Genomic DNA, 16,820 nt, shown 5'->3' on the forward strand with positions numbered 1-16,820 from the left:
TTCATACATATGTGATATGACATGTATATAGGATTTATATTTAAAATCTTTGAACATGATCCATGCTTTTTTGGAGCTGGCCCTGTTAGTTATTGTTGATAATGTTAACAAGAATTGTTGATGTAAGACAACCTAATAAATATATACTCCCTCTGTTCTTAAAAGTAAGATTTTTTAGATTTATTTTTTGTTCCAAAATGATAGATTTTTTTTTAAATTTTAAAGTACTTTTAGTAGTTAATGTTGAAAAATTGTATACTTTTAAAAAATATTAATTAAAAATATTTGAATTGGTTGAATATTTCAATGTATAAGAAAATAAATAATAAATTAAATTATAAAAAATTAATTGTTTCCTTAATATGCGTGAATACTCTAAAAAATCTTTTTTTTGGGAACAGAGGAAGTATTATAAGCCATCTCTAGAAACATAGGATATGTTTAAGTCCGGATGATTCATATGATAGATTACACAACGATTCACATGACTATTTGGACCTAAAATCTTGAATTATAAAAAGTAACCTTTCAAGTAATTATTTCAAGTTTTTACAAAAAAAAAAAGTAATTATTTCAAGTGCATTGTAAAAATTAGTTCGTACATTAAACGGAACCAATACAATTCATTAAAAATGTTACAAAACCAACTACACTGAAATTTATGTTCTACCTGTTTCATCATAATAAAATTGAATTGAATTGCTGGACCAATTAAATACCTTATCTTGTTTAGATATTGATCTAGGTTTTATGAAACACTCACGAGGAGATAATAATTTTTTATACGAGAATAGTTCAGATTACGTCTTATCTAATAAAATCAACTATAAACCACTAACCATACTACATAGAAATGAAAATAGCATAAACGTCTAACCCCCAAGATATTTAACAGAAAATAATAAATAGTTCAACAACCAACAAGCCACGAACACTTGATAGTACCAAAGTCAAATATGCGGTTTTGATAGTTTCCACTCATATTATTTTTCTGTGTATGCGCACATACATAGACCAACAACAGCGTTATCTGTTTGCATTATTTCTTTATATATTTTGAAAAAAGTTATCGAACATGTTCTCGTCCCATCATCATCATGTGATGATCACAAAACTCATATAATGGATTAGTTTTTTTTCTTGGTTCTGCTTTTGGTAGTCATTTTGGGGTCCAGAATTCGGCACACGTTTTCTTTAAGAGCAAAATATAATGAACTTGGATAATATTATAACGACTCTATAGAAACTACATTTCTAAACAAAAAAGTGTTATCTAATATAGGACTAGATTTACACCTGGTCTTTTGGTTTACAAATTTGTAGTTCAAAAAGTTTATCTGAACTGAACCAAAAGTAAAAAAGATTATAAATTTATCATCAGGCTTCCCGAATTGCAAAAACATACCATAGAGATATAGTAGTAGTGTATGTGGTATATGGAAGCCCTCGTAGTGGAAGACTTTTTTTTTTTTTTTTTTTTTTTTTTTTTTTTTTTTTTTTGGTAAAATGTTAAGATGAACCTGCTTACTAAGAACATTTTTGATGTATTATTCTATTTTTCTTTATTGTGAAGATATATTAGTAGTGTATATAGTACACGAAAGCCTTCATAGTGGAAGACTTTTGAATCCGTTTTCTAAGAACATTCATGTATTATTCGATTTTTTCTCTTCAAAACTGAGATTAAAATGAAGAATTTATTCGAAACCTACTCTATTTTCAAGTAAAGGGCGGAGTGAATATAAGAAATATAATGATTTTTCTTACATCACAGAATGTCAGAATCTTGAATATAATTGTGTAAATAGATACTTTGTGATATAAACTGTAAACTTGTATTGAATAATGAAAATGTTACAATGTATTTATGCAACAACGAAAGATTCTAATAAGGGGCGGACCTAGGTGAGCCTTGGGTGGGGCAAGTGCCACATACAAAAAAAAATATTCTTCATTAGTTTTTTTTTTTTAATTGAGGGAATGCCCTATGCATATTTGTTATCTAAATGGTGTGCCACATATTGACACATTTGCTAGATCCGCCACATATTAGACTAATCCTAATAGTAGTTCTCTTATTAGGATTCTAACTTATCTATGAGCATACTCAATCCTTATCTTTAAGGTGAATCTTTATCCCAATAAGATTTGATTCTCTAGTAAATTGCTTTATTTTGAAAGTAATTCTATTGTTGTAACATTTTGGAAGTTAGAAATACTATATGGTTTAAGAAGATTTTATTCTAAAAAGAGTTTAGACTAGAAAATAGAGGATTGTTGACTAGTTGATATACGTTATCATATGTGGATCAAAATTTGAACACCGGACCAGTACATCATCAAGTATATCGAAGCCAACTGCCAAGTTCATCAATATTTTCTTTTGTATTTGGCGGTTCAGGCAAGATTTATTTACAAGTACCAGAGAACCCCTTCTCAAATCCTCCCTCAATCATGTCTGAAACTAAAATTAGAATAGAACCTATGTTTGTGGAAAACTATCTCCATATCAAGAATCTGATTCGATACACGCGGTCGGCCCCGATCTTTTAAATCCATCAACTGGATCAGTGAGATATTTTGATAAATCAATTAACATATATTTTAACGTGTCAGTGACCTAATACTACCTTTTTCGTCAGTGGTTGATAGAGAACTAAGATGATCTCACAATTTGAAGGGAATTTAATAGAGATATTGATGCGGTGCCTCTTTTCAAAATTAGGAGCTAACACAAGATCACAAGAAGAATTTCTTTAGATTGTTCATTTTTGCCTTTTTCCACTGGACTGATACATCAGCCTCCTGCATTTTGTAGTCTTTGTTCCAACGAACTTGCAGTATTCGTACCAGTCATAACCTATGTTACATGGAAACGGAAGCGGGTACGTGGAAGCGGAAGCGTAAGGAAGCGCAGAAGCGAGATTTTTTAAAATATTAGGAAGCGGGTACGTGTTGGAAGCGTATATCCATATATAAATAAATATATATATATATATATATGCAAAATTTTAAAAAAATTAGGACTAAAAATTATATGATTTAAATTTGAAATAAAACATTTATTCATTTATAATAATTTTGAAATGATTTTATATTAAAACTGTAAAAATACACATAAATTATGTTTACAAAAAATATTATATTAATTATTTTTAATACTTCATAAATAATTGACACTATGTTTCAATATGTGCTATATCTTTAATAAAAAATCTCAATGCATAAAGATAATTTATAGTATTATTTTTGATATTTGTATATTTATAACTCAATATTCATTACTATTAATTTTTTTTATTTTATATAGATTAAAACTATGGTTTTATATTTTATTGATATACATTGTACTTTTTTTTTAAACGGAAGCGTGATTCCAAAACGGAATCATAAGCTTCCAACAGGTTTTTAAAGAGAATATTTTAGAAACGTTTTGGAAGCGAGATTCCGCAAGCTTCCACGAGGTTCCGATTCCGATTCCGGTTCCGAAGCGGGAAGCGGACGTCCGATGAAGCTTCCGTGCAACGTAGGTCATAACTTGGGAACACTATTATCACGAAACGGTGACAGCTCCCATGTACTTCGGATTCGTGGCTTCTTTCCATGTATTTGTGATGTTTTTATCAGCAGCTGATCAGTGACGGGCGATGAGATTATTGTTTTCAAAGTCAACCAAAAGTTTCTTATCTGTCTTTTAGTTTAGTGGGCTCTTGTGATTCATTTGTTTAGTATGTTATACGTTTAGTATTGTATAAACACAATATGTACTACCGTATTGAAGACCTCTATCTTCCAAGACTTTGTTACCGTTTACTAATGACAATGGCATAACCAAAATGTCAAATGTCAAATGTCAAATTGTATCTAATCTGAAGCTATAAGTAATACGAATCTGATAGATACAGTTGGTCGGGTCCCGATTGTTTAGACATACACAGATTAACGTCTGGTGAGAGACGTTGTGATGAGCTCAATACATCCTAATGTGGTCCAATTGTCGTACCAAGTGGGCAAGCAGATTGTCTTAGTGTAGTCCAGTTCCTATGGAACTATAGATCTGCAAGTAGTTTTAACCGCCAAAAAGTCAGCTGTGTTCTGATGAAGTTGATCCTGATTTTGAGATATTGACTGCGACAGGTTCAGGCATTACAAAGACTTGTAGGAAGCACGAGCAGCTTTTGCGTATATATGAATATGACTGTGTTCTTAATGGAAAAAATCAAAAGTTTATCCGCGGTTTCAGAGTCGCCATTAATTTCTATCTTAACCCTGGTTGCGTTGACAGAACTAATAACGCTGAATTGGGATTCTCTTCCTGCCTTTCCACAAGTATATCACCAAATATTATGCACATAACGAGGATCTGGGGAAAGACTAGAAACAGATCCGCCGGTAAAACAAGAATCTAGCAAAACGTGGGCACTACCAAACTTGTTACCTAAGCCTAGCACATACTGCAGGTTGAGAGAAACACAAGGCTCTTAAAATCCGCAGTCTACTTGAGCTGGTATGAGACCTCTGACTTTGTTTTGAGAATCAGCTCTCCAGAAGAAGCCAGTGTTGTAGAGAAGGCAAATAAATTGTGGGAGGTTAGCATGAAACTAGTTGGTTAATTTAAACATGCAAGAGGTTTACTAAATTCACCTAGGATTTTACTCTTATCACAATCAGTGTTGTTAATAGGGTGGACAAATAAACTCAAATAAACTCATTATGTCAGGGGTTATTAGTTGCTTACACTGTCTAAAGAAGCTTTGAAGTTGGATTTCATGACTTAGTACACACACGCCAATGTTAGACACCATGAAGACACGGATGGCCAAGGCATGAAAGGAACAACAAATGAATCATCAATACACCATAGATAATATTAAATAAAAAAGTTTAATGGCTGAGCTACAGCTCACAGAAACTCACAAAGAAGACTGAAGGATCAGTAAACAAAGTATCTTGTGAAAACACTCCATCAAATCATTATCAGTTTGCGTTACTGAAAAAAAAAAAACAGCTAAAAGTTGAGCCTGCAAAGAGAAAACAAAAGAGCAAAGGTGTAATGTGCTATGAGTAGAGTATGACGATCATCATGGAAACAAAAGGAATATATGTTTTTACTCTCAAGCAGCAGCCTTCTGTTCCTTGCTCAATGCAATCACGACTTTCTTCAAGATGACCTCGATAGGCTGGTGTGCATTCTCCACCGCTTTTGAGATAGCTTGCCACTTCTCACCATGCTTCGGCTCACAAGCCACACATTTGGCAAGGACCTCCTTCTGGCTCTCTTCAGTCCCATGTTGAAGTTCAAATTTGTAGTACAACGCCCAGAAATCACCAATATCTGGGGCGAGGGTCACAGCCCGTTTTAACCACGCCCCGGCTTTCTCCACCTTCTTGTCTTGCCAGAAGAGCTTGGCAACGGCTGCAGTGACATGCGGGTCGCGATCACACTTCTTCATGGCATCCATACTCTTTGTTTTCCGGCGAGGACGTGGCGCCATCTCTACGTCCGCAGCCCAGAGGATACCACTGGTAGGACACTCTTGGAGAGCCTTTGACATCAGGTGCTCTGCTTCTCTCTTGTTGTCATGCCTGAGTTCAACACGTATAGCAGCCAACCATAGCTCATCTACGTGAGGATTCTTCTTCCTGGCCGTGGTGAGAATAGCCCGGGCTTTGTTCAGCCCAGTCACTCTCTCTTCAAGATTAGCGAGCGCCAGCCACAGAGGAACGCAATCTGGACAGTGCTTTAAACCAGATTCATAAGCTTTTCTGGCCTGTTCCAGATGATTGAACCGTTCCTCGAGCTGCCCACGCATCAACCAAAGCTTGAAGAATCTTGGGAACTGCTTCAAGCCTTCATTAATCAGTCTCCTCTCCGCCTCCACGTCGCCAAGTTCTCTCTCAACAATGGCTGATTTCATCCACACCCTCTCAGTCCCTCCTCTCTCCCTTGCCTTCGCAAGAAGCATTCTCGCCCTCTCCGGCTCCTTGTTCTCAAACTCAAGCTTGAAAGCAGCAAGCCAGATCTCTTCCGAGTTGGGAATTGCAGCATAAGCCTCTTGTAGAATAGCACGGGCTGCTGGAACATCTCCAGCAAGCCACTTCTCTTTAGCACCCATGAGCCAGAGAACTTCAGCCTGAGGGACATATGTCACAGCCTTACGCAACAAAGCATCAAGGGACTCCTTGCTCCCGTGGCTCTTTTCAAGCTGAGCCGCTTTAAGCCAGATGCTTTTCTTGGTCAAGAATACAGTAAGAGAATGGGCATATATTGCTCTTGCAGTCTCAATGGAACCCCTCTTCTTGCACTCCTCGGCATCAGCAACCCATGTTCTCTTTCTATCCTCTTCCTCGACTCCAATACCAATAGTGTTCTTGATAATTGCCTGGCATGTTGCGACAGACCCTGCTCTCTCAGAGGCCTCAGCCTCGTTCATCCAATTTTCTCGGTCAATAACAACCCCTTCTCGCTGCAGAGTCTTTATACCCCTTTCAATAATCTTCCCCACCATCTGCGTGTTCCCATTAGCTTCCTCAAGCTTAGCAGCTGTAATCCAAATAGCCGGCTCCTTAGAGAGCTTCTCTCTCGCTTTATTCAACACCTTCCTTGAATTCTCATATGTTTCAAGCCTCGCAAGTGCCAGCCACAGCTCGAGATGCAAAGGGCAGCACTCCACAGCCCTGTGAAGCAGAATCCTAGCATCTTCCTCATTAGCCAACTCAACAACAGCCTTCCACAGCCTCACCGAGTCTGGAATATGCTCCAGTCCCTTCCTCAGCACCCTACTCTTGTTCTCCTCGTCACGCTCCAGCTTCGCAGCCTCCAACCAAAGCTTCACAGAATTGGGAATCAGCTTAACACCCCTCGCAATCACCGCCTTGGCATCTTCCGGATTAGCCAACCTACAAGCTTCAAGCCAAACATCCTCATTCTTCGGGCACTCTTCGCAGCCCCTCTGAATCTGAAGCCTAGCTGCCTTAATCTTCCCATCCATCTCCTCAACTCTAGCTGCAGCAATCCACCCATTGGGATTCTTCGGATTCGACTGAGTCAGACTCTTGTACAACAACCTAGCTCTATTCCGATCGTAAATCTCTTCATCAGTGGTCCTCTTCATACTCTTCAAATCAGTCAAGTAGCCTTTAGGATCAACAACAGTCTGCCCCGAGACAGAATCCGACAACCTATCAAGCTTCAATGACAACACAGTACCTCTCCCCTCACCCACAGCAGTCAAATCCGTCACCGGAGTCTGCCCCCACGGCGTCTCCGAACCCCCAGCGGCTCTGCTCTTCGGATCCAACGCCATGACAAGCTCCTTCTCCTTCTTAGCCTTCTCCAAAAGAGTATCCGGAATAGGCACAAAGCTCTCAAACTTCTTCTTCTTGTTACGCAGCGAGTAATCCCCAATCTCAGGAATACTATCCCACTCATCCGCAGATAAAGTATGCAACTTCCTCTTCAAATCAGCAAACTGCTCAGTAATCTTAGGGTTACTCGCTCTATACTTCTCAATCTCCTCCTTGAGCTTCGCCTCCCTCCTGTCTTTCCTCCTCGAATCCATCCTCTGATCAATAGACTCCCAGATCGCATCAGCCTCCTTGTCATCCTCATCGTACTCCGCATTAGCAAACAAACCAGCATCGTTCCCTTCAAACTCATCAAACTTCTGATTCTCATCGTACCCCTTCTCCTCCGTCTCCTCGTCCTCCTCCGCCTTCTCCGCCGGAGCGGGAGCCGCAGCAGCCGCGGCGGATCTATCGGGAAGATCGGGAGCCGCGCGAGCAGGACCGATATCGGAACGAGTGGTGAATCCCGTAGCGCCGCGACCTAATCCGGCGACGTAATTCGACGGAGGCCTCGAGTTGAGGAAATCGAGACGAGGCTTCGGAGGAGGAGGAGCTGCGGCTCCTCCTGCTTGCATCCCGCCGAGGAGAGGGATTTGGATGATCAGAGTTGAGAAACGAGAGACGCCGAGATCGGATAGGAGGATTGAATCGGGATTGGCGAGGCTAGGGTTTCGCATGCGGAGGGAGTAGCGGAGGAGAGGCTGCGGGAGATCGGTGCGTTGGTGGATTAACTGTTCGAAGGCGGAGATGGTGGTTGCGTTAGGGTTTACGTCGACGGAGAGAGTCTCTCCGTTCGGAATCGAGAGGAACACCATCGTCGTTTGTAACTATATCGAGATTGTTAGAAAAGTAAAAGGATCATAATAATATAAGGGCGAGTTCGGTTTATAAGGGACGAAACAGTCGGTTTGTCGTATATAAGGTAATGGGCTTGGATATGGGCTATTAGAACCCGTTCTTGTTAAAACCTATTTGATGTTTTGAAAACGACGCCGTTTTGCTTTCGAATAAACTAAAAAATTAAGATGCGGTGAGCGTGGATCGAACACGCGACCTTCAGATCTTCAGTCTGACGCTCTCCCAACTGAGCTATCCCCGCACGTTGGCTTTGGACACATGTTTATGTAATTAAATTACTTGTACTTTAAGGTCAATTGAATGAGACACTCTCTATCCTTATACCACCTCCTACACTCAAATGTAAATATGATTGTCACAAAACAGATTCAAAGTCATCTAGCTTGTTAGCATCTACCAGCTCTGATATGATTTTTAATGTCATCCCACTTTGGGTATCTTTTCATAACCACTTGGTTTGTAAGTGAATAACAAGACCATCAAAGTCAGCCTCTGACATTCCAAGAAGACGAAAAAAGTGATGAGCAAAAAGGAATATTCAGATTGATGAGCAAAAACACACAACTGTTGTATTGTATATGTAGAGAGATATCAGATTATACCTCCCAGGAAGATGTAGTTGGAATGTAGACTTTAACTTGGCAATATATATCAACTTGTCTCAACCAATCTTTGCTCTTTACATTAAGAACTTTGGTACCGTTTGAAAATTCCTAGTAAGGTCTCTTTCATGTCCAGGTCGCCAGTTTATGGATGCCTGACACACTATTACCGGGGTACTGATGGATTCCCTAGGACCGGAACTGCTTTGGATCCATCAGTACCGAAGCACGGGTTTCGAAGATGATAGTATACAAATAGGGAGATTGTTAGAGACGAGGTGAGGTGCAATACAGTAAACCCATCATTGTTAGAGACGCTGAAAATATTACCAACTAGTATCTGCTCTGATCTAACCACAATGTTTCTATCTTGAGGAAGCCGCCTTAGAGATTCAACTAGAAACTCAACTATAAGCTCGTGTCCGGAAGCAGCTGCTACATGTAGAGCAAGGTTTCCTTCGGAGTTCTGTCTCACTAGAAGAGTTTGATAATGGGAGAAACTGGGAGCAAAGTTACCAACTAAGTTAGGGTTCCACCTTCTGAGAACGTTTAGCTCATGGTCAAGAATACGCCGCACTAAGTGGTCATGACCATAGATAGCAGCAAGATGCAGAATAGTGTTTCCCTGAAAAGTGACCTGATCAAGAACAGGAATCTCATTTTCCTGCAAAATCTTTTCAAGATCTTGCACCTTACCCACAACCACTGCCCTATATGTCTCAGGATCCATAAATATATAAATAAAACTGAATCTTACTTTTAAAAAATGAGCTGTTGAACTTTCAAATCATCAGTATAGATTCTCTTCCTTAGTGAGATATGCTTGACCTCTTCTGTGAATCTTCAGAAATTTTATTAAAAAAGCTTAAAACATAATAAAAGCTATACATTCATAGTACCAATCTAACACATATGTAATGTGTACTAATGGTGGACTATTTTTTTGACTGTATATGCTAATATGAAACAGCTACAGCTGTAGAGTAACATGCAATGGTGGGAACAAGTAGTCTTAAAATAATCAGAAAAAAACTTTTCAACATGTTTATTATAAAAAGCACTGGATCTATATTACTGATACAGATGCGTTCTAATATTGAAAAAAGCTTTTTGATATATCTCCCTTAAGACAATTTTAACTTTTCAACTTGATCCCGGCTTGAGGATCCCATGGACTCCCTTGGAGATGTGATGTTTCTCATCATCGTCTTCACTAACAAACCACAAAAGAACATAGAGATAAAGACTGGTTAAATCTTGAACCAAAGGAATGCAAGAGACCAGCTTGACGACGGGTTCTTGCACTGAGTCAAGGCATATGTTGCAGTCGAAGCTGGAATCATCAGAACATGATGATTTTCAAACCATTAGTAATAAATCCTCTTCCTTAATGATATGCTTGACCTCCTCAAGGATGCTGAGTTTATGCTTGTAACTCTGCTATATCTTCAGAACATGATGATTTTATCTAAAGCATAACCGCATGAAAAGCTATACATAGTACCAATCTACCTCATATGTTTTTTCTTCATCTGCTAAGATATTCTGAAAATTAAACAACAAATAAAGCAGGAAACAGCTACAGCTACCTTGTTTTAATCTGTAGTTAATCTCCTTGTTCTTTCAGTAATTGTTGCTCAATAGCATTGGCCATATAATAAAACAAAGAATGGTTTCCAGATTGAAGTACATCAAAACACTTTTATTCAAGTCACAAAGACTAGCAAATCGTACCACAATAAGGAAATCGAAACTAGAACGAAACAGACTTTCGTGTAAGTACTTTCTTTGTTGTCACTGAGATCTTTGCAGCCGAAGCCTCTTCACTGGAGCTCTTTGCAGCAGAAGCCTCTTCACTGGAGATCTTTGCAGTAGAAGCCTGCTCATGGTGGTCATCATCGACAAGCAACACAAATAGCACGAAATAGGCACCAAAGGCAGCAGGGATGCCAGGTATACGTAGGAGAACGTGAGGGCCAAGAAGAAAGAGCATTAGGAAGATGAAGACCGCAGAGGCAACGTCGAGGAAAATCACAAGCCCTTTAACACGAGCAAAAACAACAAAAACGCCAAAATAAAAGGCCACCGGCATGCAGAGAAGAGCGAAAAACAGTGATGGCAATGCCACATTTAAAGATGTGTGAACGAGTGCTGGATCACCCAACTGCGCCCAGATTAGAGTAGCTATTGTCACGATGGAGCTCTGCATTGCCAGGATGTCAAATACCATAAAGTAGGTGAGTTTCCGGTCGCCAGCTAGAGTTGGCAACCCTTGGTTTGGTTCAGAGCTGTTAAAGCCACCAGGTATTGTAAAACCAGCAGCAAAAGTTACGGTTGCTACAAGAGCTGCAACCACTAGAAGAGTGTTGACGTAGTCTTTGTTTTTGTCACCAGCAGGTGGATCTGTTCGTCTTGTTATCTTTTTCTTGAACATCAGCCATGTAGATTGTCTTGCTGACGTGTAAAAGTATAATAACACCATCAGTGTCACCTTCTGTTACACAAACAAGAGTCAAGAAAAACGGACATGAAGATAATTTAAGATTATGGTTGGAACACATAGATACCGGGCGGAGGTAGTGAAGGAGAAGTGGGGTCAGCTGACCCCACTAATTTTTATAATATATTTGTTTTTGTTTAAGAAAAAAATTATTGACTCCATTAAAATATAAAATTTGACCCCACAAAATATATAATCCTACTAAAATAATTACAATACATTAAAAATTAAAGTTATAATTTGTAGTTTTTAATGGTTTATAAATTATGTTTTTGAAAAAAAAAATTAGATGTTAGACCATCGTTGTTCACTGTGTTCATGCATTTGCCCTTGTAATGAAACAGAAGGAGATAAATAGTACGAGGGCGCCACGATATGGTAGCCAGGTGCAGAGGTGTATTCCCATCTATATCTTGCTTCTCCATCAGTTGGACCTTACTAGTTCTCTCGAGCAGAACAGAAAGAAAAAATGCTGCTTTCCCACTCCTTGATGCAATGTGTAGAATGTTTTGACCTTTCCTGTTAAGCAGGTGTTTTGAATTAGGACACCGTATTAGAATTGCGAAAACAACTCCCATGTGACATTTCTGCACAGCGATATGGATTGGAAAAGAGCCATCATCGTTGCATTCATAAACACCTCTTGTTGATCGGTCTAACAGGTTGCATACTCCTTTATAGAATCCTATGGATGCTCCAAATGAAAGACAAGTCATTCCTTCTTCATCTCGTTCGTTCTCCAGACTGGGATACTTTTTTAAAATAAAATCAATGATATCTGCTCAAACAAGTGGTAACATATGAATATTTGAAAAGACAAATGCAACTTCTTATGGATTGATTAAAAGACAAAAAAAACAAAACCTGTGTTCCTGGCCTTCAAGGCAACGTGCACAAGATCTTTTCTTCCTTCCAACTGCAAATCTGTTTCATCATTGTCTAAATTCTCCAACAAATATTTCACCAATTCTGTAAATCCCTCTTGTACGGCTATAAACAAAGGAGAGATTCCCTTGTTATTCGCAAGAAACCAAGCTTGCGGGTATGTTTCTCCTAGAGGAATGACACAATATACATTCAGGCATTTCATGGCCAAGTGTAGAGCAGTATCTCCATCTTTGTTCTTCAGAACATATGGATTCAAGCGTTCCGACCTTGCAGCAGACATTTTGTTTGACAAAAATGTTACTATATCAATTAGAGTATTAACAACAGATCCATGACGTGCACGAGCCGCCACATGAAGCGGAAGCTGATCCTTCGAATCAAGCTCCATAAGAAGAAATGGCCATGTAGAGGCTATTGTCTTCACTAATTCAACATGGCCCCCAGCAGCAGCAAGGTGGAGAACGGAATCTCCTTGATCGCTTCTGAGACATTCTGCTGGGGTAACGCTGCTTCTCAATTTCGTCATACATTCAGCATCACCCTCACTCACTGCGCTAAAGATCTCAGGACTCATGGGAACATATACACCGGAAAAGGCAAAAAAATCTGACAATCTGAAATCACTAAAGAGTCTTGACACAGAGTAGGACCCCAACTGTACTCCATCTTGAAGGGGACCCAGTGAACGGAATATGCGTGAGATTCCACGCTTTATCAGACTCACGAGAAAGTATCTTCGTTTCCGTTGACCTCGAGATACATCCGTTGACCTTTGTGCCTCAACTCTATCTAAATCTGCTTCAGAACTGTCCATCTCAAACCTATAACCACCCCCCACAAATTGTAATGACAGTTTCAGTTCTCCAACCGAACTATAAAAAAGTCAACATGCCAAGAAGAGAGAGACTTACCAAGTGGAAGCAGGAGATCAGAGTAGGTAAAAGCTTGAGAGGAGAGATACGGTTTGTTCGTCCATTTTTAATAGTCCTTGCTCCTCTAGGAATCTTCAGAAAATTAATTTTCAAAAGGATAAAGACATAAAAAAAGCTATATGATGTGTACTAATGGTGGACTATTTTTGACTCTATATGCTAACAGCAAACAGCTACAGCTGCCTTGTCTTGTAGAGTAAAATGCAATTCTGGGAACAAGTAGTCTTAAAATAATTAGAAGTTCTTTGCAACATGTTTATTAAAAAAAGCACTGGATCGATATTACAAATACAGATGAGTTCTAATATTGGAGAAGGCTTTTTTTGATATATCTCCCTTAAGACGACTTTAAATTTTAAACTTGTTCCACCCTTGAGGATCCCATGGACTCTTTCTTCACACACTTGGAGATGTGATGTTTCTCATCATCGTCTTCACTAACAAACCACAAAAGAACATAGAGATAAAGACTGGTTAAATCTTGAACCAAAGGAATGCCAGAGACCTGAGGGATAACGTAAGGTCCAAGGAGGATAAGCATCACATTACAGAAGATCGCAGATATAATATGTATCTTGTCATCAAGCACTATGTTTTGTTGTACTGCAGCATTGACGCCGTAAATGAATGCTGAAGACATGAAGAATAACGCAAAGAAGAGTGACGGCAAAGCCAGATGAAAAGCTCTGTGCGCGAGTTCTTGATCTCCCAACTGTGCCCAAATAAGAGCAACTATTGCTATAACGGAGCATTGCATTGCCAAGGTGTCACATACCAGAAAGTTTGAGAAGGTCTTGTCATCGACCAAAACAGCCATGCCCGAGTTGTTAAACCCACCTGGCATTGTAAAACCTGCCGCAAACGTTATGGTTGCTACAAGAGCTGCCACTAGTAGAAGTACGTTGACACGGTCTTTGTATTTTTCGCCATAACCACTTAGAGTCTCTGATCTGCTTCTTAAAGTCATCCCACTGGTTGGACGCCAAGTAACACCTCTTGGCTTGTAAACGCATAGCAAGACCATCAAAGTCATTCTCTGTTATCCCCAAGAGGGAAACAAAAAGCAATTAGCTCTAGGATGTGTAAACTTGGAACAAAATAAAATGTACTCCCTCCGTTTCAAATTAATTGTCGTTGTAGCATAAAAAATTTTGTTACAAAATAAGTGTCGTTTTAAGATAAACAATAAATATTATGCAATTATAATGGTCAAACAAGGGTAAATATGAACATTTTACTAGTTTCTTAATATGTATACAAAACTCTAGAATGACAACTAATTTGAAACAAAAAGAGTATATAAAGAGATATGTACCTCTCTCAAAACGTAGTCAGACTGCAGATTTATCTCTGCAATATCCAAAGGTCTCAAGCCATCTTTGTTCTGTATATTCAAGATCTTGGGGTTAGTCATAGCAAAGGTAGTTCGAGGACGCCAGTTAATGGTGGCTAGGTGCAAAGGTGTGTTCCCGTTCACATCTTGCTCCTTGATAAGATGGTTCTTTGTTCCAAGTCTCTTGATATAACCCATCAGAAATGATACAGCTTTCCCACTCTTTGCTGCAATGTGAAGAACGTTCTGGCCTTCTTTGTTAAGCTGCTCTATTGAGTCTGGACAACGTTTTAGAATCTCTTTAACAACGTCCACATGACCTTTCTCCACTGCTATATGGATGGGAAAGGAACCATCATCGTCGCATTCAAAGACGCTTGAGGTTGACCGGTCTAGTAGCTTGCATACGCCTTTATAAAACCCTACAGATGCTCCAGCCGAGAGACAAGTTCTTCCATCTTCATCTCGCTCGTTGAGAAGGCATGGGTCTTCATTGAGAATAATGTCAAGAACATCTGAACAAACACGTAGACATTTTGATTAGTTATTTGAACAAAGAGATGTGAGCAGCTTAGTTTGCAAGCAAACCTGTAGTCTTGGCCTTTAAGGCTGCATGAACAAGTGATTTTCTCCCTTCTAATTGTGAGGCTAAGTCAGAGGTTTTCCCTTGGACGTTCAACATTGCATTCACAAGGGATACATTACCAGCTAAAACTGCCAGATACAAGGGTGATATTCCATCCTTATTTGCAAGAAACGAAACATGTTGGCTTGCATTCACTAGACAAGCAGCTGTCTCCATCAGTCTTGTTTGAAATGAACTGCATCTGATGCTTCGTTGATGCATAACAAGGTGAGATATGGATTGGTTCTTGGTACGACGCTGATACATCAAAAGCTAGTAGAAAAAAGATCATGCATCAGACACTATGAACTAAGGAGTAAAGAGTGTCTTAGGGTCAATACCTCTGTTTTTTCATTGAGGTCTTTCAACGCTAAGTGGAGAGGAGTATCTCCATCTTTGTCCTTGAGAACATAGAGGTTCAACAACCTCTCCCTCTCTTCTTCAGATAGTCCAGCTGAAAAACATGTTACTGATGCAACAAGAGCCTCAACTACCGCATAATGGCCACCACGAGCCGCCACATGAAGTGGAACCCGGTCCTCCCAGTTTGGCTCCAATAGAAGAGACGGGCATGCAGAGACTATGCCTTTCGCTAGCTCAAGATGGCCGTAAGAAGCAGCAAGGTGGAGAATGGAATCTCCCTTGTTGTTCTTGAAACATGCCATTGGAGTTTCGAACCTCTTCATCTTTTCCAAAAACTCTATGTTCCCGGCTCGCATTGCACTGAGAATCTCTGAGTTCATGGCCACAGATTCACCTGGGAGGTTGTAAAGATCAGAAAGTCTGAGACTGGTTAAGAACTCCTTGTCTCCCTTAGGTGGCTGCGTGCATTCTCTTTGGCTTTCAGGGGAACCTCGTGAACAGATTCTGTTCGCACCGTTATTCATCAGGTTCATGAGGAAGTATCTTCGATTTCGTTGGTCATGAGACACGTCCGTTGACCTCTGTGACTCAATTCTATCTAGACAAGCTTCTGAGCTATCCATGTCAAACCTAGATTGTTTGAAAAGACTCCGATAAGAAAAGAAAAACAAGTCAACGGTTTCAAGAAAAGGGAGGAAAACAAGTTGAAGGAGATGAGAAATGCAAGAGACTTTGCTATAATCTTGAGAGAGAGAGAGACTAGATGGTTCGTCCATTTATATAAACCCTTCAAGGTCTCGACCCATGTGCATGCTGCCGAGAGATCAGTGACAGTCAATCTATAAACTAATGGAATGTTTTTTCTTTAATCAGGAAGAATAACTTGAAATATTCAACGAAAAGACAGATCATCCTCTTCAGCATCAAACTTGACTGGTTCTCAACGGAAATTCAAACAAGAACAGGACTTTAAAACTCACTTTAAGTTATAACTCAAGACCCTGAAGTCGTATCATCCCATTGACACACCTAGCCCTGCGGTTATTACTAGAACCGAACATGCCAAACCGAACCAAAGAGTTTGGTTTTCGGTTCAGTTTAGTTAGAAGGTTCGGTTTGTTTTGGCAACATGCAAAATTGGTTTAGTTCGGTTAGTTTAGCTTTCTAAAAAAAAAAGTATCAATTTTAACCAAAATTCCAAACCAAACTAACCAAAATCCGAAATAACTAAAATAGTCAAAATTAACCAATTTTTTTTTAATTTTGTTTTCAGTGTAAACTAAAAAATTTAACGGAACTAACCGCAAAACCAAAAACTTTCAGTAGAAAATTGTGGAAACCGAAAACTAAACCGAATTTATTTCCGACCGAT

At 39.3% G+C, this 16,820-nt stretch overlaps 3 protein-coding genes and 1 non-coding gene across 15 annotated transcripts; all 4 read right to left on the bottom strand.

Annotated features, from left to right (window-relative positions):
• Positions 1–3,788: 3,788 nt before the first annotated feature.
• LOC106400773 (protein STABILIZED1) lies at positions 3,789–8,221 on the bottom strand. Of its 12 annotated transcripts, none has more exons than XR_007316071.1 (4): positions 5,113–8,221; positions 4,918–4,990; positions 4,739–4,803; positions 3,789–4,057 (listed from the first exon to the last, which is right to left on the bottom strand). XR_007316071.1 is itself a non-coding variant. In XM_013841163.3 (2 exons), exon 1 carries the CDS (start codon positions 8,160–8,162, stop codon positions 5,115–5,117), a length of 3,048 nt encoding a protein of 1,015 aa, XP_013696617.2. In that variant the 5' UTR covers positions 8,163–8,221; the 3' UTR covers positions 3,789–5,021; positions 5,113–5,114. The 12 variants fall into 12 exon arrangements, 1 of the variants encoding a protein (XP_013696617.2); XR_002652628.2 differs by having other exon boundaries at positions 4,739–4,826; XR_007316070.1 differs by having other exon boundaries at positions 4,739–4,826; positions 4,918–5,021.
• Positions 8,222–8,373: 152 nt separating this feature from the next.
• On the bottom strand, positions 8,374–8,446 carry TRNAF-GAA. Its single transcript has one exon. It is a non-coding gene; the product is annotated as a tRNA-Phe (tRNA).
• A 1,488-nt stretch (positions 8,447–9,934) lies between these two features.
• On the bottom strand, positions 9,935–13,224 carry LOC106351710 (protein ACCELERATED CELL DEATH 6-like). The gene is made up of 4 exons (XM_048739265.1): positions 13,107–13,224; positions 12,172–13,016; positions 11,582–12,085; positions 9,935–11,306 (listed from the first exon to the last, which is right to left on the bottom strand). Exons 2-4 carry the CDS (start codon positions 13,007–13,009, stop codon positions 10,561–10,563), a joined length of 2,088 nt encoding a protein of 695 aa, XP_048595222.1. The 5' UTR covers positions 13,010–13,016; positions 13,107–13,224; the 3' UTR covers positions 9,935–10,560.
• A 230-nt stretch (positions 13,225–13,454) lies between these two features.
• LOC106350215 (protein ACCELERATED CELL DEATH 6-like) lies at positions 13,455–16,463 on the bottom strand. Its single transcript, XM_013790128.3, has 4 exons — positions 15,427–16,463; positions 15,049–15,343; positions 14,443–14,975; positions 13,455–14,163 (listed from the first exon to the last, which is right to left on the bottom strand). The coding sequence occupies exons 1-4, from the start codon at positions 16,222–16,224 to the stop codon at positions 13,483–13,485; spliced, it is 2,307 nt and encodes a 768-aa protein (XP_013645582.2). The 5' UTR covers positions 16,225–16,463; the 3' UTR covers positions 13,455–13,482.
• Positions 16,464–16,820: the final 357 nt, after the last annotated feature.

Source organism: Brassica napus, chromosome A9 (assembly GCF_020379485.1).
Source record: "Brassica napus cultivar Da-Ae chromosome A9, Da-Ae, whole genome shotgun sequence".
NCBI classification, from domain to species: Eukaryota; Viridiplantae; Streptophyta; class Magnoliopsida; order Brassicales; family Brassicaceae; genus Brassica; species Brassica napus.